Source organism: Phyllobates terribilis, unplaced genomic scaffold (assembly GCF_046119375.1).
Source record: "Phyllobates terribilis strain yellow unplaced genomic scaffold, ASM4611937v1 Scaffold_1__5_contigs__length_1240528914, whole genome shotgun sequence".
Lineage (NCBI taxonomy): Eukaryota > Metazoa > Chordata > Amphibia > Anura > Dendrobatidae > Phyllobates > Phyllobates terribilis.
In genome coordinates, this window is record NW_027362761.1 from 354,493,428 (window position 1) to 354,518,588 (window position 25,161).

At 45.3% G+C, this 25,161-nt stretch overlaps 1 protein-coding gene across 3 annotated transcripts in view; it reads right to left on the reverse strand.

Annotated features, from left to right (window-relative positions):
* GTF2H3 (general transcription factor IIH subunit 3) overlaps nucleotides 1–25,161 on the reverse strand; it is a 38,230-nt gene that overhangs the window by 12,732 nt on the left and 337 nt on the right. Inside the window, exons 2-10 of one of the 3 annotated variants that reach the window (XM_073676180.1) lie at nucleotides 20,800–20,879; nucleotides 20,603–20,709; nucleotides 20,351–20,511; nucleotides 20,111–20,176; nucleotides 8,871–8,900; nucleotides 8,750–8,778; nucleotides 8,586–8,660; nucleotides 7,029–7,082; nucleotides 4,321–4,506 (exon numbers count right to left, since the gene is read on the reverse strand). In XM_073676180.1, the coding sequence (XP_073532281.1) occupies nucleotides 4,321–4,506; nucleotides 7,029–7,082; nucleotides 8,586–8,660; nucleotides 8,750–8,778; nucleotides 8,871–8,900; nucleotides 20,111–20,176; nucleotides 20,351–20,511; nucleotides 20,603–20,709; nucleotides 20,800–20,879 (788 nt within the window). Of the gene's footprint in view, nucleotides 1–4,320; nucleotides 4,624–7,028; nucleotides 7,083–8,585; nucleotides 8,661–8,749; nucleotides 8,779–8,870; nucleotides 8,901–20,110; nucleotides 20,177–20,350; nucleotides 20,512–20,602; nucleotides 20,710–20,799; nucleotides 20,880–25,161 lie in introns of all 3 variants that reach the window. The other 2 variants (XM_073676179.1, XM_073676181.1) reach the window with 2 other exon arrangements.

Sequence of the window (25,161 nt, forward strand, 5' to 3'; positions counted from 1 at the left end):
AAAAAATTCTTGCCCAGGCACGGAGGAAGAGGGGAAGCCTTTCCCCTACCCAGAGAATGGCGTCACTGGGAAAACTTCCCCACTCCCCGAGGTGGGACCTCCAAACATGAATCCTCTATTTTTCCCTCTTTAGTCTTCCCATTTTTCTTGATTCCTGGGAGGTCTTTTCCGGCTGTACCTTCTCCTCTGAAAGGACCTTTTATACTCTGGGATGGACAAATTGGCAAATCCCTTCTTTCTATCACCAGCTTTGTCCAGGATGTCATCCAGAACCTGACCAAAGAGATACTGTCCATCACACGGAATGGCACATAGCTTGGTTTTAGACTGGACATCCCCCGGCCAACATTTGAGCCATAGCCAACTACGAGCAGTATTAGAGAGGCCCGCTGACCTGCCCACCAGCCTCACAGAGTCTGCTGAGGCATCTGCAAGACAGGCTTCTGCTCACTGCATCAATGATGGATTGGCCAGGATCTTTTCTCTCGGAACATTATCACTTAGTTGACCTTCCAGTTGTTCCATCCAAATCAATAGATCTGGCTGTACACGTTGCCAAGATAGCCGGTTTAAGGGCTCCTAGGTAAGCTTTAGGTATCCATCAGCCTTCCTATCCAGAGGCTCTTTCAGGATACCCATGTCTTCAAGAGGCAACATAGATTTTCTGGACGATTTGGCCACTGCTACATCTATCTTTGGAACCTTATCTTTGGAGAAGTTGGTAGCAAACCTTTCTGTTTTTATTTAATTCTTTTTTAATGAGAGCTTGAGTTCTCTCATTTATTGGAAATGTACAACTCATCTTCTGCTCTAACCCCCCCAAACATAATATCCTGTTCTGATTTGGGGGTTTTAGCATCTATGATGCCTATGGTAGCCCTTACAGCACATGTGGCAAACTTTGGCCCATGGGCCAAATCTGGCCTGCCGGCTGATTATATTTGACCAGTGACTCAGAAGCATTGCTAAGTTGCTACAGAAACGCTGTGCAGCTCAGCTGAACTCTCACAGGCGTCTCAGTCCAGGCAAGCAGGCTGCTTCTCCCGGCTCCTGCCCTCCTCAGCCGGCAACCATAGAGCTTCCTCCCGTCCTCCAGCCTGAGCAGAATGGCATGTTATCCCTCACTCACCCAAGGACTCTTCTACTAATGGAGGTGAGAATGCTTTCTGCTGCCTGAGTCTGATATTACAGTGATATAGTAACTGTGTGTTCAGAGCTTCATGCTCTTCGATGTAGGATCAGGTTTCTCAGCCACACACAGCCCGACCAGCATGGAGATCTGAGTAGAAGGTCACCATATCAGGGACTCTAATCTCTGACAGTGCAGCCTCCTGTCACTGTTGCTGTAATGAATCCAGGTGGGACTGATCCCTGTCCCCTGACCCAGCCCCCCTTGCAGTGGAGTCTGTATATTAAAACAGAAATACTTTGTGGATCGGCTTCAGGCAAGAACAATTGTGTGATTTGATCCAGCCTCCGAATCCGGTCCCTTACTACGACTGAGTGATCTTCGTGAAAGTTCACCATGGTAATCAGGTCCTTTTTCTTGTTGTTTAATTACTAGGAAAAGCCTAAGAAATATAGCGCAAAGCTTAAAAATGAGTGTGCACTTTGCAGGGATACGTTACCCGGCTCATGGTAGAAGACTCTCCGCTCAGGATGTATCCAGTAAATTATTTGTGAGGAATCCCCAAATTTCGCCATGGGATTAAAATCAGTTATTAGGGCAGAAGTTCAAGATTCCCTTAAGACCCTAATCTATAAAGAAAGTGACAGGAAGGGGAGAAAGAAAACCAGAATGTATTCATCTGATTTGAATAAATCAGTGAAGTCAGAAGGTGAATCTGATTCTTCTTCCTCTTCATCCTCTGATGGCTATTTGAGTTTGACATCCCTGCCTTACAGACTTGCCCAATCTGTCTGTGTCTCCTATAGGGAAGCACAGTCTGCCACCTGTACCGCCATCAGGATGAAGAGGATAAATCAACAAATGTATTTATTAACCCCATAAGGTCTGCAGAGGGTATGTCTGGCATTACAGTGTCCCCTTTCAAATTATCGCTCCAGCAGCTCATGGAGGCAAAAACACAAAAAGCAAACTGGTATGTACCATATTTTTCGGACTATTAGAAGCACTTTTTTCCTCCAAAATTTTGGAAGAAAGTGGGGGGTGCGTCTTATAGTCCGAATACTATCTACCTGTATATACTGTGGCTCTGCGTGGTGTGGTAGGAGGGGTGGGGGAGCAGCAGCTGGGTATCAACGGGGCACAGGAGGCAGCAGCCGCCTGCTGCAGCCTACGCTGTGCCCGCTACTAAAGAAAATGAATATTCCCTGCTCCCCACGCCATAAAAGTTGATCAGATTAGTTTGACAGGAACGATCCCTCGTAAACCCATGTTGATATTGGGTCATGAGGTTATTTTTCTTCAGATACTCTAGTATAGCATCTCTTAGAAAACCCTCCAGGATTTTACCCACAGTAGAGGTTAAGCTTACTGGCCTATAATTTCCAAGTTCGGTTTTTGTCCCCTTTTTGAATATTGGCACCACATTTGCTATACGCCAGTCCTGTGGTACAGACCCTGTTATTATGCAATCTTTAAAGATTAAAAACAATGGTCTATCTATGACGTTACTTAATTCCTGCAGTACTCGCGGGTGTATCCCATCCGGGCCCGGGGATTTGCCAACTTTAGTGATTTTTAGATGCCGCCATACTTCCTGCTGGGTTAAGCAAGTGACATTTAATGGAGAATTTTTGTTATCACTGATCATGCGATTTTCTTGTGTAAATACTGTTGAAAAAAAATCATTTAGCATATTGGCTTTTTCCTCATCCTCATCCACAATTTCACCCATACTAATTTTAAGGGGGCCAACACTATCATTTTTTAGTTTTTTACTATTTATGTAGTTAAAGAATATTTTGGGATTATTTTTACTTTCTCTAGCAATGAGTCTCTCTGTCTCAATCTTCATAGAATCATAGAATGGTAGAGTTGGAAGGGACCTCCTGGGTCATCTGGTCCAACCCCCTGCTCAAAGCAGGATTCACTAGATCATCTCAGACAGATGTCTGTCCAGCCTCTGTTTGAAGACGTCCATTGAAGGGGAACTCACCACCTCTCGTGGCAGCCTGTTCCACTCATTAATCACCCTAACTGTCAAAAAGTTTTTTCTAATATCTAATCTGTGTCTCCTCCCATTTAGTTTCATCCCATTGCTTCTAGTCTTTCCTTGTGCAAATGAGAATAAAGATGATCCTTCTACAATGTGACAGCCCTTGACATATTTGTAGACAGCTATTAAGTCTCCTCTCAGTCTTCTTTTTTGCAAGCTAAACATTCCCAAATCCTGCAACCGTTCCTCATAGGACATGGTTTGCAGACCAGTCACCATTCTGGTCGCTCTTCTCTGAACTTGCTCCAGTTTGTCTATGTCTTTTTTAAAATGTGGTGCCCAAAACTGTACACAGTATTCCAGATGAGGTCTGACCAAAGAGGAGTAAAGACCGATAATGACTTCACGTGATCTAGACTGTATGCTTCTGTTAATACATCCCAGAATTGTATTTGCCTTTTTTGCTGCTGCATCACACTGTTGACTCATGTTCAGTCTATGATCTATTCGTATACCTAAGTCTTTTTCACATGTACTGTTGCTTAGCTCTATTCCTCCCATTCTGTATATGCTTTTTTTCATTTTTATTGCCCAGATGTAGTACTTTGCATTTTTCCCTGTTAAAAACCATTCTGTTGGTTGCTGCCCACTGCTCCAGTTTATTTAGGTCTTTTTGAATCCTCTCTCTCTCTTCTCTAGTATTAGCTATCCCTCTTAGCTTTGTATCATCAGCAAATTTAATCAGTTTACCCTCAATTCCTTCATCTAAATCATTGATAAAGATGTTGAACAATACAGGTCCCAGGACGGAGCCCTGTGGTACCCCACTTGAGACATTCATCCAGCTGGATGTGAAGCCATTTACAACCACCCTTTGAGTCCGATCACTAAGCCAGTTATGAATCCACCTAACAGTTGCCTGGTCCATTGCATACTTGGTCATTTTTTCAATAAGGATGGTGTGAGATACTTTGTCAAATGCTTTGCTGAAGTCAAGATATACTATATCTACAGCATTTCCCTGATCCACCCAGTCAGTGATTCTGTCATAGAAGGAAATTAAGTTAGTCTGACATGACTTGTTAGTTACAAACCCATGCTGACTCTGGTTAATCACTTCATTCTTATCCATGTACTTACATACATGTTGTTTAATAATTTGTTCAAAGATCTTTCCTGGTATAGAAGTCAGACTCACCGGCCTATAGTTCCCTGGGTCCACCTTCTTCCCCTTTTTGAAGATAGGAACAACATTTGCTCTTCTCCAGTCTTCTGGGACTTCTCCTGTTCTCCAAGAATTTTCAAAGATTATGGAGAGTGGTTCTAAAATTTCTTCTATGATCTCCTTCAGTACTCTGGGGTGTAATTCATCTGGACCTGGAGACTTGAACTCATTAATGTTAGCTAAATATTCCCTCACAATCTTTCTGTTTACAGATAACTTGGATTCCTCTATTCCTTTAAAAGGACAGTGAAGATCAGTTGATGTTACATTTTCTTTCTGAGAGAAAACAGATGCAAAATAGGAATTAAAAAGTTCGGCCTTCTCAACATCCTCTCTTACCATTTCTCCATTTTCATCCTGTAAAAATCCTATAGCATCTTTGACTTTTCTTTTACTTTTGACATACCCCCAAAATCCTTTTTTATTGCTTTTGACATCTCTTGCAAGCCTTAATTCATTGTCAGCTTTAGCTAACCTGATACGTGCCCTGCAGGATCTGCAGACTGCATTATAATCTTCTTTAGATATGCCTCCCTCTTTCCATTTAATAAACATTTCTTTCTTTCTTTTTAGCGTGTGTTTAAGTTCTGTGTTCATCCATCCTGGTTTCCTTAAATGCTTCCCATTCTTCCTACTTTTTGGGATTGTTAACGATTGTGCTTTGAGAATCTCATTTTTAAAAATTTCCCATCCTTCCTGGACATTTTTGTCCTTAAGGACATCCAGCCATTGGATCCCTCCTATTCTCTTTCTGAGTCTCTTAAAATCTGCCTTTCTAAAATCTAACCTTGAAGTTTGAGTCTTCACATGTCTTCCTCCTCTAGTTATCCAAAATTCTATAATAGCATGATCGCTGCCTCCTAGGGTCCCAGCCACCTTTACCTCCTCAACCATTTCCTCCCTGTTTATAAGGATTAGATCCAAAGTAGCAGAACCCCTTGTTTTCTCCCCTACCTTTTGGAAGATAAAGTTGTCAGCAAGAGAGGATAAGAATTTGCTTGACCTGTTAGTTTTACTTGAGAGAGATTCCCAACAAATGTTTGGATAGTTGAAATCTCCCATGACCACTACGTCATATTTTTTGGAGAACTTGGTCATTTGATACATAAAGAGTTCATCCATATCTTCAGCTTGCCCAGGTGGCCTGTAGTAAATGCCTACAATGGTGTCCTTTCCGTTGTTCTCTCCTTGTATTCTTACCCAAACAGTTTCCACAGAACTCCCAGTCTCTGAAGCTTCAATCTCTGTGCAGATATATGCTTTTCTAACATACAATGCGACACCTCCTCCTTGTTTATCAAGTCTGTTTCTTGCAATTAAGTTGTATCCTTTTAGCCTTTTATTCCAATCATGTGTATCGTCCCACCAAGTTTCAGTGATTCCAATGACATCATATTCTTTTTCCTGCATTAGTAGTTCCAATTCTCCTTGTTTGTTGCCCATGCTTTGTGCATTTGTATAAAAACATTTTAGTTTGCTGCCTTGATTTGGTTTTTACAGAATTTATTTAATTTTCTGTATTTATTTAAGGCCTCATCACTACCTCCTTGCTTTAGTTCTCTAAATGCTTTTTTTTTTGTCACTTATTGCGCCCCTTACAGCTCTATTTAGCCATAGTGGTTTCCTCCTATTTCTAGCATGTTTATTCCCATAGGGTATATATTGTGCACAGGTCCTATTCAGGATGCTAATAAATGTCTCCCATTTGCTTTGTGTAGTTTTATGTCTCAGGATATCGTCCCAGTTTATTGCACCAAGATCATCTCTCAACCGTTGGAAATTTGCCTTCCTGAAGTTTAGTGTCCTTGTAACCCCTCTACTACACATCTTATTAAAGGATACATGAAAACGTATTATTTTGTGATCACTATTACCCAAGTGACCCCCTACTCGCATATTTGATATGCGGTCTGGCCTGTTGGTTAATATTAGGTCTAGCAGTGCCCCCCTTCTTGTTGGGTCCTGAACCAGTTGTGAAAGGTAATTGTCTCTCATAGTTGTCAAAAACCTATTACCTTTGCTTGAACTACAGGTTTCTGTTCCCCAATGTATTTCAGGGTAGTTGAAGTCCCCCATAATAATGACTTCTCCTTGAGTCGCTGCTTCATCTATTTGCTTTCTGAGGATATTCTCCGCTGCTTCCATTATTTTTGGAGACTTATAGCAAACCCCTATCAGTAATTTATTATTTTTCCCCCCTCCCCTTATCTCCACCCACTGGGACTCTACATTTTCATTAGAGTCACATATATTCTCACGCAAGATGGGTTTTAATCATGATTTTACATATAAACACCCCCCCCCCTCACTTGTTTGTATGGTCATTTCTGAACAATTGGGGGACATTACCCCAATACCAGTGTCAGCAGCAGACCCCCTCCCCCATAACAGGGCATCATGACCACATTTTTTGCTTACATTTTTTTTCCTATTTTCCTCTAAAACCTAGGTGCGTCTTATAGTCTGAAAAATACGGTAATTCAACCTCGTGGCATCCAGCGTAATATGTTGGTGCTATAGAAATAAATGTATTTATCATTAAGATGCTCTGTATTAAAGGGTTAAAAGGGCAGTTTATTACAAAACAAATAAAATATAAAAGGTCCTACATTTATAACTAGCCACTTATGGTAAATGTTAATACCACACTGGAGCATTGAGAATTAGGGCTAATACCATACCTGTTGTAGAAGTCCAGAATCTGTGTCCAGTACACAAGCATCAATGAGAATGTTCTGCAAAATACAAAATAATAGGAAGAAGAAGTTAGCTTGTTTTGAAGGGCAGGAAAAAGTAAGATTTATCGATTTCTTGGGGAGATTTCCAGTCCAATCATTTTAAAATACCGAGGTTGGATTTTCGATTAGCACAGTTAAAGCATATGCCAAACCCCGTTACTTTCTAGAGCATTTTCTTTTTAATCAAATTTTTATTGAAAAACTCCAAATACAAATTTTCCATCTTTCAAATAACATAAATGACATAGTAATTCCATAGTATAAAACATGAACAAAAGTATCTCAACTTCAACTCCCTAACCCAAGTCCCAACATTCCAGAGAGAACCATTTTCAGAGCAGTTCTAGAATAACGGAGTATAACATTCGTAGAAAGGGGAAGAAGATAAAAAAGTGACTAACAAAGGGATAGCATCGTTAATATTCTATCTCTAATTATAAGATTTGAGGGCAGCCCTGGAGTATCCAACCAAAGACTGCATATATTATCGAATTTGCGAATAGAGTTACATTCATGATAGACTCCTCTTTCCATTATATTATTATCCTTCCTTGTAGCTCTCCCATAGATAGAGGTTGTGCGTCTAACCAGTGAAATGCAAGAAGTTTTTGTGCTCGAAATAAGATACGAGAGATACCTATGAATAGGGGCAAGTCGGGATCACTCCATCTTCAAATTTTCCCAATATACATATACGGGGATCTGTTAACAATTTCACTCCATACACCCTTTCTATCAAGGCTATGACCTCATTCCAAAATGGGCCTATCTGTCTACACTCCCACATCATATGTATGAAATGTGCCTCATCAATGCTTCTAGAGCATTTTCAGTTTCCACATACATCAGTTGTCCATAGTGATTGACCAACTATCAGAAAGGCTGGAATCCAACCTGTTTGAGTCATTTGTTTCCCTAAGATAAGCAGTGGCAGATTCATTTAGGCACCACTGTTGCCCTTCTTAAGGTACGGTCACACTTAGCGCCGCTACAGCGATCCCGACAACGATACGACCTGTCAGGGATCGTTGCTGCGTCGCTGTGTGGTCGCTGGTGAGCTGTCAAACAGTCGGATCTTCCCAACGACGCAGCAACGATACGGCGACCCGTAGCGACCTGTATAACGATGCAACGCAAATGCACGCCCATTTATCTCAGTTCTGAGTCGCCAACGAGGTCGTTGGTATTAGGTGTCAAACGCACCGATGCATGCTACCCAGCGGGACCTCAACGATCAAAGAAATGTCCAGACCATTCCGACACGACCAGCGATCTCACAGCAGGGGCCTGGTCGCTGCTACGTGTCAAACATAGCGAGATCGCTGCTGAGGTTGCAGTTGCGACACAAAACTTGTGACTCAGCAGCGATCTCGCTTAGTGTAACAGGGGCATTACTCATCAAAACCACACACATTCTGATAGCGGACGGCCATGCTTAAAAGGCAAATACAGGATTGAATGAAGTCTTTCTAAACAAGAGAGCTGAACGCAGACTAATACCTGTTTTTGAGCTGCAAATATGACGTTCATGAAGTTCATGTACTGTAGAGCACTATCTTCTGCCGCCTTAATCACCTACAGGATGACAGATTGGATGGAGAGTCATAATGGTCATCTTTATAAACCTGTATGTGTGAAATGTGCTCCAGCCTCTACATACTCACTAGTATCCTGGATTTCACTTCCTCTCCAGCTGTATAGTAAAGAATAAAATCAGATACAAATGTTATTAATACAGAGACTAGTATGAATTACTATAAATGATTCCATTCATTCCAGCAATACCTTTACTTTCTTTGCTTATCCGGTTAATATCTAGGATGCTTATGATAAGGAAACAATATCACTACAATTAATTTCATGTTATTCTCACAGCCGGTGTATTCAGTAATGTACATGAAAAATTACCTATAGCTTCTTAGAGGAATGTGACTAGAGAAGTTGGATGATGTAAGTCTTGCTATTCTATAAAAGCTATGCTCCGAAGCTTACCCTCGGTGACGCACATCGCCTATCACATCTGCATTTGTGACTCAGAGAACATAGAACCCTATGGGATTCACCACTGTGTCGCAGATACAACAAACAACATGTCAATGTGCTTTATATGCTGTGGTGATGGTCGAATGGTGGGCTTCATTAAACGGGTTGTCGGGGCACAGGCATCGATAAGCGATTCACAGAATAGGTCTTAAATGGCATATTGGTGGGGGTTCAGTACTCGGCTGTTGTTCTGGCGGTGGCAGTATGTAAACATGTTGAATGGAGCCGATAGGTGCAGCTCCGTGCCAAGTGTAGCGGCCACTGCCAGGTCCTGCAGAAGAGCTCCTATTTTTTTAAATAGAACCTATGCTGCAGTAGCCGGCAGCAGCAGTCACATGTTGTATGGGGCTGCGCTTGGTAGCTCCGCTCAAAGCACTAATATCTGGCCACCGCCAGGGCAAATACCAGCTGATTGGTAGGAATGCTTGGTGTTGGAGCTCCACCAATCTGCTATTGATGACCTATCCTGGAGATAAATCATCAATATCTAAGCTTTGGCAACCCTTTTAATTCAACATACTGAGTAGTCATAGATCTTAGCCTGTTAGTTTAAGTGTACTAGAATATGTGGAGGTCTTCCTGGTAAATTATGTAAAAATCTCAACGGTGCATATTCTCTATGTGACTAGAAAACGGATTGTACTTTACCAGCTCCACAAAAGTTGTCAACTAGTTAAATATATAAAAGCCTGTTATCAAATTAGTTACATTATCCAGGATTGGACCCACTCTAATTTGTCAGAAACAGTATGGTCTTAAATAGATGTTTCGCTGAACTAAGACTCATGGGTCCAAAAGTAATGGTTAGAGGGGGATTCAATATTAAAGAGGCTGTCCACTACTTTATCATTGATCCTATCATTAGGATAGGTCATCAATGTCTGATCGGTCGGGGTCCGACACCTGGCACCCCCGCCGATCAGCCGGTCTCAGTGGTGGCCGTCGGCCAGAAATACTCAATTGCGGAGCTGCTCCATCCTCTCATAGTCACCGCGGCCGAGTACTGTACATCAGCCTCTTATTGATTTGAATAGGAGACAGATGTGCAGTACCCAGCCGCGGCCACTATCAGAAGACGGAGCAGCTCCGCAATTGAGTATTTCTGGCCGGCGGCCACCACTGAGACCAGCTGATCGGCGGGGGTTCTAGGTGTTGGACCCCGACCGATCAGACATTGATGACCTATCCTAAAGGACTAGTGGAAAAACTCTTTAAGTGACACTTAAATTCAAAGTATTGTTACTCTGGGTGATATAAATGTACCTATAATATATGCTAGGGCAAAAGAGAAGCACATATACTGTATTTATCAGACTATAGAATGCACCTCACATTAAAAGCACACCCCAGGTTTAGACAGCAGAAAAAAAGGAAAAAACGTATTTCACATTAATTAAAACTTCGTTCGAGGTGTAAAGAAATGAAGGAGTCAACACCACTAATTTTCAATGCAGTAGGATAGAATAGGGAGGTAATACATTGTTAGGGTTTTTCTGCAGCATGTGCATTATAAACACATACTTATTATCTCTGTACTCACATTTATATATAAAACACTGCTGCATTTACAGTACACACTCGGCTCGGCTGCATACACACAGACACACACTCGGCTGCATACACACAGACACACACACAGACACACAGCTCAGCTGTATCACTGAAATACACACAGCTCAACTGCAACACGTTCAGCTACATCATCAAAACACACGCAGCTCAACTATAACACACTCAGATCAATTACAACATGCTCAGCGACATCATGACTGATCACATGGCCCGACGGGTCCTTCAGCTGTTTAGGACATGAAGCATCTGTGCAGATCACAGCAGCTTTCACTCCTGCTCTTCACCGATCACACAGATCAGTGTGGGGCAGGAGGAGACAGAGCAGTTCAGTGACTGGGAAGGATGCTGTGTCAGTGCTCTCCTCAGTTAAAAGAAGTTGCCTCCGGATTATAAGACGCACAAACTAATTTATAACAGCACTTTTTCCTTTCCCAAATTTGCTTCTTAAAGTCCAAAAAATACTAATTTCTAAGGGTGCTTTCACATTTTGTTCAGGCACCCATTCAGTGGCCTAGTCGAAGCTTAAGTCCGAACTCCCAACAAAACAGGATCCGCGGACGTACAGTACAGACCAAAAGTTTGGACACACCTTCTCATTTAAAGAAATTTCTGTATTTTCATGACTATGAAAATTGTACATTCACACTGAAGGCATCAAAACTATGAATTAACATATGTGGAATTATATACTTAACAAAAAAGTGTGAAACAACTGAAAAAGGAGATTTTTGTGTACACGCTGTAAAATCTCTCTCTCTCTCTTTCTCTTAGTCTCTAATTGGGGGACACAGGACCATGGGTGTTATGCTGCTGTCCACTAGGATGCGACACTATGCATAACCTGAAAAAGATTAACCGTGGCGCCTCCTCTGCAGTATACATCCCTGGACGGCACCAGCCTTCTCCAGTTTTGTGCAAAAGCAGTAGGAGGAACATAACATGGATAACATAATCATGCCTATAAGAAGGCAACTATGTAGGAGCTCAAACAAAGACAATATGAGAACTCAACATAACGGCCCGGAACGGGCAACAGGGTAGGAGCTGTGTCCCCCAATTAGAGGCTAAGAGAAAGATATTTTACGGTGAATACACAAAAATCTCCTTTACTCTGTCGCCTCATTGGGGGACACAGGACCATGGGACGTCCCAAAGCAGTCCCTGGGTGGGAAGCAATGGACAAATATTGTGTAGACAGGCCCCTACATTTGGGGCACCGTCGCCTGCAGAACCCATCTACCCAGGCTCGCGTCTGCTGAGGACTGGGTATGAACTTTGTAGTGTTTGGTAAACGTGTGTAGGCTAGTCCAGGTGGCTGCCTTACACACTTGTTGTGCCGAAGCCTGGTGCCGAAGGGCCCAGGAGGCCCCTACCGCACGTGTAGAGTGTGCCGTAATTCCTGCTGGAGAATTTTTGAGGCGGTAGGCCTCTTGTATGGTGGATTTGATCCACCTGGCAAGGGTAGCTTTGGAAGCTGGCAGACCCTTGCGGCCGCCTTCCAGAAGAAGGAAAAGAGAATCAGACTTCCGGAAGGGCGCAGTCCTAGACGCATAGATACGCAATGCCCTGACAAGGTCAAGCGTATGCAGAGCCTTCTGCACTCTATGAACCGGGATCGGACAGAGGGATGGCAGTGAAATTTCCTCATTGAGGTGGAAGTTGGACTCAACCTTCAGAAGGAAGGATGGGACCTACATAGAACTACCTTGTCCTGGTAAAAAAAAAAACTAGGAAGGGCCGCCTGCAGGAGAGTGCTGTCAGTTCAGACACCCTGCGTAGCGAGGTGATTGCCACTAGGAAAACCACTTTCTGGGATAGAAGGTGGAGTGGGACTTCACTAAGGGGTTCAAAGGTGTTTCCTGCAATGTCATCACCAGGTTGAGGTCCCACGTTTCTAGTGGTCGTCTGTAGGGGGGAACCAAATCGGGAAACCCTCTGAAGAAATGTCCTTACTTGCTGCTTGTTAGCAATGCACTTCTGAAAAAGCACAGAGAGCTGACACCTGGCTCTTAAGGGAGGCCAGGGACAGTCTGGCCTCCAGACCCGATTGGAGAAACCCAAGTACCCTGGGGAGGGAATAAGGGAATGGGGTCTGGCCACGAGATTCGCACCAGGTAAAGAAGGCTTTCCAGGTACGGTAATAAATCTTAGCAGAGGTTGGCTTCCGTGCCCTGATCATGGTTGCAATGACGTGCTGCGACAACCCTGACTGGGTTAGAACCCAGGTCTCAATGGCCACACCGTCAAATTGAGGGCCCCTTAGTTCTGGTGGTAGAAAGGGCCTTGTGACAGAAGATCCGGGCGGTCGGGGAGACGCCAGAGGACGTCTGCTGTGAGCTGTACGATGTCGGCGTACCCTGTACGTCTGGGCCAGTCCGGTGAGATTAGGATGCTTGGAACTCCCTCTTGCTTGATCTTCCTCACCACTCTGGATATCAGGGGGAGAGGTGGAAAAAAATGTACAGGAGCTGGAACTGGGTCCAGTCCTGAACCAGGGCGTCCGCTCCAAGCGCCCGCGGGTCGTGTGTTCTGGCCATGAAGTTGGAGACCTTGGTATTGAAGTGGGATGCCGTTAGGTCCACGTCCGGAGTCCCCCAGCGAAGGCAGATCTGGCGAAAAACTTCGGGATGGAGAGACCGCTCTCCCGAACCCATTGCTTGCCGGCTGAGGAAGTCTGCTTCCCAGTTGTCCACACCCGGTATGCGGACCGCAGAGAACCAAACCTGTGTCTTCCGCCCAGTGGAGAATGTGTGTCACTTCTCGCATCGCCTGGGCACTGCAGATCCCCCTTGGTGATTCACATATGCCACAGCCGTGGCATTGTCAGACTGTACTCTGATGTGAGAGGCTGCCAGTAAGTGATGGAAGGCTCTCAACGCCAGGAGGATGGCACGAATTTCGAAGATGTTGATGGGCATGGTCGCTTCCGCTGGGGACCATTTGCCCTGTGCTCTGTGGTGTAAGTGCACCGCACCCCAACCCGTCAGGCTCGCGTCGGTGGTCAGAACCTTCCATTGACCCGTGAGAAAGGATTTCCCCTTTGTTAGTGAGGTTGGCTTGAGCCACCAGTGCAGGGACTTCCTGGTTGACAATGTCAGCTGGAACTCCCTGTCGAGAGAAAAAAGGGGTTCCTGTCCCATGACTTGAGTTGGAGAGGCTGGGCAAATGGGACCGCTTCTATTGCCGCCATCATCCTGTCAAGGACTCTCATGACAAAACGGAGAGATCGAGGGGGTTTGCTGAGGAGAGTGCGAACTCAGACGGAGAGGCAGTGCCTTGTCCTTGGGAAGGAGCACTAGACCCCTGAAGGCGTTGAATAGCATTCCCAGGAAGGTCAGAGACTGACTCGGGGTTGGTGATGACTTTTGTAGGTGGACTAACCAGCCCAGGCGACTCAGTGTCGATTGTGATTGAGACGCTGAGTTCGTAGTCCTTGAAAGTAGGAGCCTTCATAAGGAGATCGTCCAGGTATGGAACGACTACTATGCCTCTGGAGTGCAGGACGTCCATGGTGGCTGCCATGACTTTGGTAAACCCTCTGGGAGAGCCGGCGAGTCCGAACGGGAGAGCCACTAACAGGTCGTGGTCTTGGTCGATTGCGAACCTGAGAAATCTCAGATGGGTAGGTGCAATTGGTATATGCAGGTATGCGTCTTGTATGTCTATGGAGGCGAGAAATTCTCCCTTCTCCATGGACGCAATGATGGACCGAAGGGACTCCATGCGGAAGTGACGTACCCGTACATATTTCTTGAGCTGTTCTAGGTCCAGTATGGGCCGTACGCCGCCTCCTTTCATGGGGACTATGAATAGATTGGAGTAGAACCTTCGGAAGCGCTCAGCCGCGGGGACCGGTACTATGACTCCTGCTTGAAGAAGCGAGGAGACGGCTTGGCGGAAGGCAAGAGCCTTGGCTGGCGGCTTTGGGGGAACAGAAAGAGTCTGTTTGGTTGGAAGTGAATTCTATCTTGTATCCCGAAGACACTAGTTCCCCAACCCACCTGTCTTCTGTAATAGGCAGCCAGACTTGATGAAAGAGCAAAAGTCGGCCGCCAACGGGTGGGGTGTCTTCCGGAGTCCGTGAGTCATGATGAGGAGGAAATCTGAGATTTTCCTCCTTTAAACTTTGACTGGCCTGCTTTTGACTGCCAGGTCTTGTCCGACTTTTGCGTCGACCGCGAGTTGTCCCTGCATGGAGAGCGGTTGCTATTTTGTGTTGGACGCGAGACGGACCAGTCCGAAGAGTTCCGAAAGGATCGGAATTGAGTTTGGTTACGCTTCCTGTAAGTGCATTTGGGTTTCAGTTGGGGGAGAGAATACTCATACCCCCGGTGGCGTTGGATATCATCATGTCCAACTGTTCGCCAAAAAGTCGACCACTGAGGTACGGGAGGTGCGTGAGGGACTTCCTTGAGGCTGCGTCTATTCCATTTCCGCAGCAAGAGGATACGCCGAATCGTGATGGCGTTTGATGCTATCCCCGCTGCACCCCTAGCTGAATGCAGAGCTGCATGAAGCATGTAATCTGCTATTTGAACCGATTGGTCCGACAGCTCAGGAGCAGATGCTTGGAGGCCAGCTTGTAAATTTTTGGGGCTAAGCCAGGATGGCCTTGGCAGCCCAAACTGAAGCGAACGCGCGAGCCAGGGAGGCCCCTGCGGCCTCGAAAATTGAACGAGCCTTGCGTTCAACCTGCCAGTCTGCTGCATCCCTGAGGGTTGAGCTACCTGGCAGTGAAAGGAGTGACTGTGGTGCTAGCCTAGAGACTGGGTGATCCCCTTTGGGTGGATCTGTCCATTCCTTGGTGACCTCCTGTGGGAAGGGGTACCTCGCCTCCAGATATTTGCAATTTAAGGATCGATTTAAACTCTGGGTGGTCAAAGAGATCTTAGGGGGCTTCAGAGCTCCTTCAAAGGAAATGCTCTGGTGCCTCCGGGGGCGGATCAGAAATGTCCAACACCCGATGGATGGGCGAGATTACGTCCTCAACTAGCGCTGTATTGCTAGGGGAGCTGGGGGGGAGGATTTGGATCAGGGACCCTTCAGTTTCCTTGTCAGAGTCGGAATCACAGATGTCTTCCGAATCCTGTGTATCGCTAAGGCGTCTCCTGCTGTTGGGGCGGAGGCCTACTCTGGTCGGGGATCGCTGCGGAGATCTGCATTGTCTGTCCCTGGTAGGGGACGGTCTAAATGACCTGGAATTACGGTGTCTCTCCCTAGAAGGGGATGACCGTGTGCTATGGGATGAAGCAGATGAGCGTGACCTATGGGTCCGCTTGCGTCCTGACCTAGACGTGGATGTGCCTGGGTCGTCATGTCCCTGAGTCGAGCTCTCCCTTTGCTGGTTAGCGTTCATAGCCGAGGCATGACGCTGCAGAGATTGAAGCAATGTGGAGGTTAGGTTATTTATAGACTGCGTCATAGATTGCGACATCTGAGTGACCCATTCCTGCGTGGCATTAGACCCGAAGCATTGGCAGGGGCTTCTTGGGGCTCTGGCACAGTAGTCTGGATGAAGTCCTGGTAGTGCAGGTACGTGCTGCCACTGGGGAGAATATTACTGCAGGCTGTACAGAGTGCATAATAGCAGTCCTGTCTGGTTCTCTTGGACCTTGAGTCCTGCATAGTGCACAGGGGTGGCTATGCAGAGTGCAGAGGAGCTTATGAGAAATAATGGGATTCACAGCCGAGGAGGAACCCTAGCTGTAATCTTATCCCCCCAGTGTGCCTCTAGGTCCAACGCCGAAGATCCACAGTACTGTGCCTCCCTGGAGACTGGCAGGCCTGGTCTGTATCTGCCGACCGGTAGCTGCAGGGTTAATCTTTTTCCTGCAGCAAATAATGGCCGCTGGAGTAAATGTTTGAGGAAGAAGGGGGGGCGGAGAGCTGAAAAGGACGGCAGTTTGCTGTGAAATCGCGCCCTTTCAGTCTGGATCCGCCCCTTCTATGACACTGTAGAGTGTCATATTTGTCATCCGGGGGGCAGGGAGGGGGTGGAGGCTTCGGCTAGGCTGGAGCCGCGGTCTAAATTAGAAGCCTGATGCCCAAAGGGGCTCCAGGCCGGCGCGAAAGTCCGGGAGGTGGCCGGATCTGAACTGGACCCCCCCGGATTTGAAGGCAGGATAGCGGTGGGGGTATAAGCGGAAGGGAGGCCCTGTGAGGTGTCCCCCTGAGGCACCATAGAGCTGGTGCTGCCGCAGATACAGGGCGCAGGGAGGCCTGTGCCTGTGTTGTGCCATGCCTGCCTGCACTCCCCCCAGCCCCCCGACAGGAGCCCGCAGCAGGGCTGGGGTCCCTGGATTCAGCTGCAGTATGCTAGCTACTGGGAGCTGCAGAGTGCTGCCTGTACAGGCCCGACCTGAGGCGTCTCAACCTAATGCCCCCCAGAGGGGGATTAGGGAGGGTGCTGCTGTCACCATCAGGGGGCTTATCCTCGCCTCGACCTCAACCCAGAAACCAAAAGGAATTGGGGAAGAAGGGGGGGGTCTCGACTTCGATCCAGCACGCGAGGGGCTGGGGGAAGGAGCGACATGGGGAATAGCCATCTCAATTTCAACTGTGCACCCCATAATAGGGGGCAGAGGAAGGAGCCATGCCGGGAGTCTCGCAGCAGACCCGCTTTTCTTCATCTGTAGTCCAGTCGGAGAAAACGGAGTAAAAGTTTTAGGTGTGCCTCCTATGCGACACTAAGCAAAAACTGGAGAAGGCTGACGCCGTCCAGGGGTGTATACTGCAGAGGAGGAGCCACGGTTAATCTTTTTCAGATTATGCATAGTGTCGCCTCCTAGTGGACAGCAGCATAACACCCATGGTCCTGTGTCCCCCCAATGAGGCGACAGAGTAATATGTCTTATATTCTAGGTTCTTCAAAGTAGCCACCTTTTGCTTTTATGACTGCTTTGCACACTCTTGGCATTCTCTTGATGAGCTTCAAGAGGTAGTCACCGGAAATGGTTTTCACTTCACAGGTGTGCCCTGTCAGGTTTAATAAGTGGGATTTCTTGCCTTATAAATGGGGTTGGGACCATCAGTTGTGTTGTGCAGAAGTCTGGTGGATACACAGCTGATAGTCCTACTGAATAGACTGTTAGAATTTGTATTATGGCAAGAAAAAAGCAGCTAAGTAAAGAAAAACGAGTGGCCATCATTACTTTAAGAAATGAAGGTCAGTCAGTCGGAAAAATTGGGCAAACTTTGAATGTGTCCCCAAGTGCAGTTGCAAAAACCATCCAGCGCTACAAAGAAACTGGCTCACATGAGGACCACCCCAGGAAAGGAAGACCAAGAGTCACCTCTACTTCTGAGGATAAGTTTATCCAAGTCACCAGCCTCAGAAATCGCAGGTTAACAGCAGCTCAGATTAGAGACCAGGTCAATGCCACACAGAGTTCTAGCAGCAGACACATCTCCAGAACAACTGTTAAGAGGAGACTTTGTGCAGCAGGCCTTCATGGTAAAATCGCTGCTAGGAAACCACTGCTAAGGACAGGCAACAAGCAGAAGAGACTTGTTTGGGCTAAAGAACACAAGGAATGGACATTAGACCAGTGGAAATCTGTGCTTTAGTCTGATGAGACCAAATTTGAGATCTTTGGTTCCAACCACCGTGTCTTTGTGCGACGCAGAAAAGGTGAACGGATGGACTCTACATGCCTGGTTCCCAACGTGAAGCATGGAGGAGGTGTGATGGTGTGGGGGTGCTTTGCTGGTGACACTATTGGGGATTTATTCAAAATTGAAGGCATACTGAACCAGCATGGCTACCACAGCATCTTGCAGCGGCATGCTATTCCATCCGGTTTGTGTTTAGTTGGACCATCATTTATTTTTCAACAGGACAATGACCCCAAACACACCTCCAGGCTGTGTAAGGGCTATTTGACCAAGTAGGAGAGTGATGGGGTGCTACACCAGATGACCTGGCCTCCACAGTCACCAGACCTGAACCCAATCGAGATGGTTTGGGGTGAGCTGGACCGCAGAGTGAAGGCAAAAGGGCCAACAAGTGCCAAGCATCTCTGGGAACTACTTCAAGATTGTTGGAAGACCATTTCCGGTGACTACCTCTTGAAGCTCATCAAGAGAATGCCAGGAGTGTGCAAAGCAGTCATCAAAGCAAAAGGTGGCTACTTTGAAGAACCTAGAATATAAGACATATTTTCAGTTGTTTCACACTTTTTTGTTAAGTATATAATTCCACATGTGTTAATTCATAGTTTTGATGCCTTCAGTGTGAAAGTACAATTTTCATGGTCATGAAAATACAGAAAAATCTTTAAAATGAGAAGGTGTGTCCAAACTTTTGGTCTGTACTGTATGCGCCGATGGGGCCAAAGACTATAATGATGTGCTCTGCTGTGCATCATTTTCAAGTGTGTACGCCTACTGGAGACAGACACTCAAACATAGTAGACTGCGTCTGGGTGTCAACCAGCAGTAGGCGCACATATTCGAAAATTATGCACAGCAGAGAACACGCTCGCTCCGCCAGCACCTTTTTATAGTCTATGGCTCCATCGGCACATACATCCAAATCCCGTTTTGTGGGGGGTTCGGATGTAAGCATCGACTGGGCCGATGAATGGGTGCCTAAACGCAATGTGAAAGCACCCTAACCCCTCCATACACATTAGGAAAAGTCAGCCAAACCTGCTGACTTGGGTAGAACTGCCTGATGTGTATAAGGAGATCATGCATCTCCTGCAACAGGTAATCTTTTGCTCTCCCAGGAGATAAGCTTACTTTCTATTGAGAACACATGAATGCTCGGCTGAACCATCTATGCATGTGTACAGGGAAACTCAATATAAATTTCTTAAAATAAAAAAAAAACAATGAACCAAATCAGATTTTAATATATTCTTAAAGTGTAGATTCACTGTTAAGAAGCCAATGATGGTTTAATACTTTTATAAAAACCTGTGGTCCAGTGAAGATGTAAGACAATCGAAAAGTATTAAAGGGCTATCCTATAACAGCCTGTGTATATTGTGCATTGTATAGTAGAACGTATTCTTCTAAAGGATGACCAGAGCCATAACTGAGATTAGATTAGGCTGCTATCAAGTTATCCATTTTTTTTTCTGCCTCGAAAGGGCATTAGTCACCAACGAAAACCCCTTTCCTGAGGCACATCAACTAACAGGGGACAGACCCATCTCCAATCCTTCCTGTATATCATCTTAATGGAGCATATGGAAAGCGTATGCTGCTCGCAGTGAACAGCTTCTTTAGGCCATATTAACTGCTAAGCTCAATCAATAAGTATCTTTGTAGCTTTCTAACTTCCATTTTTAGGCATAGTTTTCGTTAACTATTTATTTAATTCATTTAATTAAAAAAAAATAAATAAAAAGATAAAAGTATTATGGCATTTTTACACTACTGCAGGTGTAATAACATAAGGATACAGCATAGAGCTTTTGCTAGAGATCCCGCCAGAACGGTGTCGGTCCGCTGTCTTTTAATTTCCCCAGCTAAAATGAGACAGGAAAGCATCAAATGCTAAATAAATCCGGGTTAACCATTACATTATGAAACTCTGCCTACAAGTATAGAAACATTGCTATAATACATGAAGGTCTACAGAAAGGTCTATGAAAGAGACAGCAGTGACATGATACAGATACTCCCCATTTACAAGTCCTTACACTTTGTCATGAGATCTTTAATCTCATCAGCAATCAGGTCATTGGCGGCCGTCAGTAACTCGTATTTGCCATCCTTGCTGCCGGATGCATTCGATTCCAGAATAGCAGATTCCTCAGTCAAGTCTCCACATCTCCACTGCTTGCCTGGAAAAAGAAGGCGACTAAAAAGCAAACACCATATATTATCATTACTCCATAGGAACAGATTACAGCAGCTTATAGCGCAAAGTAGGCGACCATTGATAACAGTACCTCTCCTGTAAATGGCTGGCAATTACAGCAAGTTTGTTATTGCGGCCCATAAATAAGTGGGAATTTCCCATCACCATAACTGCATCAATGCATTTTGGAAGTGTGACCTGTAAGAAAGTAGGAAACCGTGATCACAACTGTAATATATAGAGAGGAATGTGGAGTCAGGGAAATGTGACAGATCCAGAACTACATACCACTGAATGACTGAGGGCCTGCTGTCCCCACCATATAGGGTTCACATCAACTACGATTACTAAGAGATTAACGTCGTCATCTATGAAAAAGAAGAAAAAAAAGCAGTTACCAATAAAAATATACATAGAAACAGACTGAAGTCCTCTCAAATGCCTGAAGGAATTGTCCACTATGTGCAGGATATCTCATCAATATAAAACTATAAAATAAAAGTCTACAGAGTGGGACAGCGCAGCGCCATCACACTGTTTGTGGCCGCTGCCAGGTACTGCAGTTGATCTCCTACTCTTCAGTAGAAGCGGATCTGTAGTACCCGGCAGTGGCCACTAAACTGTGTGCCGGAGCTTTAGTAAACCAGTCGGTACACTGTTTACATGTGGCCGCCATCAGAGCTGATAACAGCTGATTGCTGTGGGTGCTGGTCCTCCACCAATCATACATTGATGATCGATGCGGCGAATGGGTCATTAATATAAAAGTAGTAGACAACACCATTTAAAAATTATCTTCATTGGTTTGAAGCTGCTGATAGACTCAGGTCCGGATCACGGTTAGATAATTTTTTTTGGTCTGCAAAAAAATAAAAACTACTAAACAACTAATGGTAAATTGCCATTAAATGTCATATTTTTTTTAGCAATTTTTCAATCACTGACCTCAATAATAAAGAAAACAATGATTGTGAAGACTAATGGACTTTGGCATCAGGTACAGTGAATGGGTCTGCGCACATGTCAGTGTGTTTGCATGGACCGTGTGTCCATGGGCAAAACACGCTGAGACTGACATGTCCATTTTTCTCCGGCAGCATGGGCCGCAAAACATTCCTCACATGCGCACACTGATGACATCCGTGTGTAATCAATGGGATATGCACCGGCGCCTGGGAAAAGGAGTACATTTAGCGCTGTTCCCAGGCGCCAGGTGCTGAATCCTACTGTCATCATTGTCATCTGGTCTCCCTGCGATCAGTAAGACCAGGTGAGTCTGATGACAGTTGTAGACATAGGCTGCTGTCTGTGTACAGTGCTAACTACAACGGTCATCATTGTCGGCTGTTCTCCCTGCGATCAGCGAGACCAGGTGATGCTGATGATAGTTGTACTTAGCGACCATCGTCTTTGTCTAGCGCGTAAAAAAATAAATAAATTTAAGAAAAAAATGGCATGGGGTCCCCCATCATTTTCCTAACCAACTAAGGGAAAGAGGACAGCTGTGGGCTGATGTTAATATTCTGGGAAAGGTGCCAATAGCCATAAAGGTTCCCAGACTATTAATAACAGCTCACAGCTGTTTGCTTAGCTTTTACTGGTTAGTAAAAGTGGTGCCCCCCAAAAAAAATAATTACGTAGGGTCCCCTTGTTATTACTAACCAGCAAAGGCTAAACAAACATATGTGGGCTGATATTAATAGCCTGGGAAGGAACCATGGATATTGGCCCCCTCCCACACTAAAAACATCAGCCCTCAACCACCTCAGAAATAGCGTGCATCCATTAGATGCACCAAATCTGGCACTCAGCCTTGGCTCTTCCCACTTCCCCTGGTGCGGTGGCAAGTGGGGTAATATTTGTGGGGTTGATGTCAGCTTTGTGATGTCAGCTGACATCAAGCCCAGGTGTTAGCAATCTATCAGAAGCCCCCATTACTAACCCCGTAAGTTTAAGTTAAAAAACACACAGAGTAAAGTACTTATTTGAAATAAAAACTCCCCAGCCCTCTTTTACCCATTTATGTTTTTCTATTTTTATTTGGAAAATAAGACATCCTAAACTGTCCGCTGATAATCCATATGTCCCACAAAGAGCCCAACTCAGCTACATCTGGTTGCATTGCTGAGCACTGACATGATGTGACCGCTCAGCCCTGTATCCAGGATACACTGAGCTGAGCGTGAGAACGCAGATTCAGTGACCAGCGGTCACGTCATTGAGGTTACCGCTGGTCACAGGTAGCCGTATTCCCATGATCTGCTCTGGGTGAGCCGGTCTATGAACTGCAGTAATCTTACTGACGTCACTGCTTGCACCGTGAAAAACTGCTGTAACCTTACTGAAGTCACCATTCACACCGTGAAAAATTTCTCATGGTGCGAGCGGTGACGTCAGTAAGGTTACCGCAGGTCATAGACCAGCTCACCCAGAGCGTACCGTGGGAACGTGGCTGCCTGTGATCAGCGGTAACCTCAATAACGTCACCGCTGGTCACTGAAGCTGCGTTCTCACGCTCAGCTCAGTGTATCCTGGAAGCAGGACTAAACGGTCACATGTCACCACTCAGCAATGCAATGTAGCTGAGTTGGGCTTTTTTGGGACATATGGATCATCAGCGGACAGGTGAGGATGTCTGTTTTTTTATTTTTATTTGGAAAATAATAAATAGGTAAAAGAGGGTTGAGGAGTTTTTATTCCAAATAAAGGACTTTACTCTGTGTGTGTGTTTTTTAACTTAAACTGACGGGGATAGCAATGGTGGGGTTTTATAGATGCCTCTCCATTACTAATCCCTGGGCTTGATGTCAGTTGACATCAACCCACAAATATTACCCCACCTGCCACCTCACCAGGGAAAGTGAAGCCGAGAAGAGCCGAGGCTAATCACCACATTTGGCACATCTTATGGATGTGCCATTTCTGGGGCGGCTGAGGGCTGATGTTTTTAGTCTGGGAGGGGGCCAATACCCATGGCCCCTTCCCCGCGGCTATTAATATCAGTCAACAGCTGTCTGTTTAGCCTTTGCTGGTTAGTAATAATAGGGGGACCCTACGTCATTTTTTTTTGGGGGGGGGGGGGAAGGTTACCCCTTTTACTAACCAGTAAAGGCTAAGCAAACAGTAGTGAGCTGTGATTAATAGCCTGGGAACCATTTTGGCTATTGGCCCCTTTCCCAGGATATTAAACACCAGCCCCCAGCTGTCTGCTGCTTTCCCTCAGCTGGTTAGGAAAATGAAGGGGGGGGGGATAATGATGACAGGTGCCTTCAGCACCTGGGAACAGAACTGACTGTACTGCTTTTTCCCAGGCGCCACTACGTGTCCTACTGATGTGGCACACGGATGTCATATATATGGACACGAACAGCACCGGTACTGTTTTTTCTCCTGTACCGGTAATATCAGGACATGTGAAAGAGGCCTTACTGAGCACTTCTCCTTTGCTGAGATAATCCATCCACCTCACAGGTGTGGCATATAAAGAGGCTGATTAGACAGCATGATTATTGCACAGGTGTGTATTAGGCTGGCCACAATAAAAGGCCTTTCTTAAATGTGTAGTTTTACAATATTAGAGGGTCCAGGGGAGGTCAGAAAACTAGTCAGTATCTGGTGTGACCCCCATTTGCTTCACGCAGTGCAACACATCAATTTCCCATAGAGTTGATCAGGTTGTTTATTATGGCTTGTGTAATGTTGGCCCACTCCTCTTCAATGGCTGTGCGAAGTTGCTGGGTATTGGCAGGAACTTGAACATGCTGTCGTATACGCCGATCCACAGCGTCCCACACATGCTCAATGGGTGACATGGCCGGTGAGTATGCTGGCCATGCAAGCACTTTGCACAGCCATTGAAGAGTAGACAAACATTACACAATCAACAACCTGACTCTATGCGAAGGAGATGTGATGCAAATAGTGGTCACACCAGATACTGACTGTTTTTTTGACAAATACTGTAAAACTGCACATTTTAGAGTGGGCTTTTATTGTCACCCTAAAACACACCTGTGGAATAATCATGCTGTCTCATTAGCATCTGGATATGCCACACCTGTGAGGTGGATGGATTATCTCGACAAAGGTGAAGTGCTCACTGAGTCACTAATACAGATTTAGACAAATTTGTGTACATAGAAAAAGTCTTAGATCTTTGAGTTCAGCTCATGAAATGGGAGCAAAAACAAAAATGTTGGGTTTATATTTTCATTCAGTGAAGTTAATAGGAGCAATCAAATAATACACCAGACACAAAGTACATTCATGAGAGACGAGCGCCCCCAGCTAACTGCTGTGTTAGCAGACACCCCACAGCCAGCTGTCAATCATCACTGAGAGGGGCAGAGAAGCAGCCAAACAGTATCCTGTTTTTGAGCTTTTTTTTGTGAGCGGTTCGGTTCCCCAGATGACTGATCAAGTTGGATAAAAACAAACAAATACATTTAAAAAAAAAAAAAAAAAAATTGAAAAATAAAATTATCATTAGGGGATCAGACTATACACTAGCCTTGTTTTCTGCCTGTGGCCATGGAGACACATTGAGCTGTGTACAGAGGACGGTAGCCTATTTAAATTTAAAACAATCTGCAAAGTTAATTCATATTCATTTGTTTTAGATGCACTGAGTTTATAGATGGAAAGCAGCAG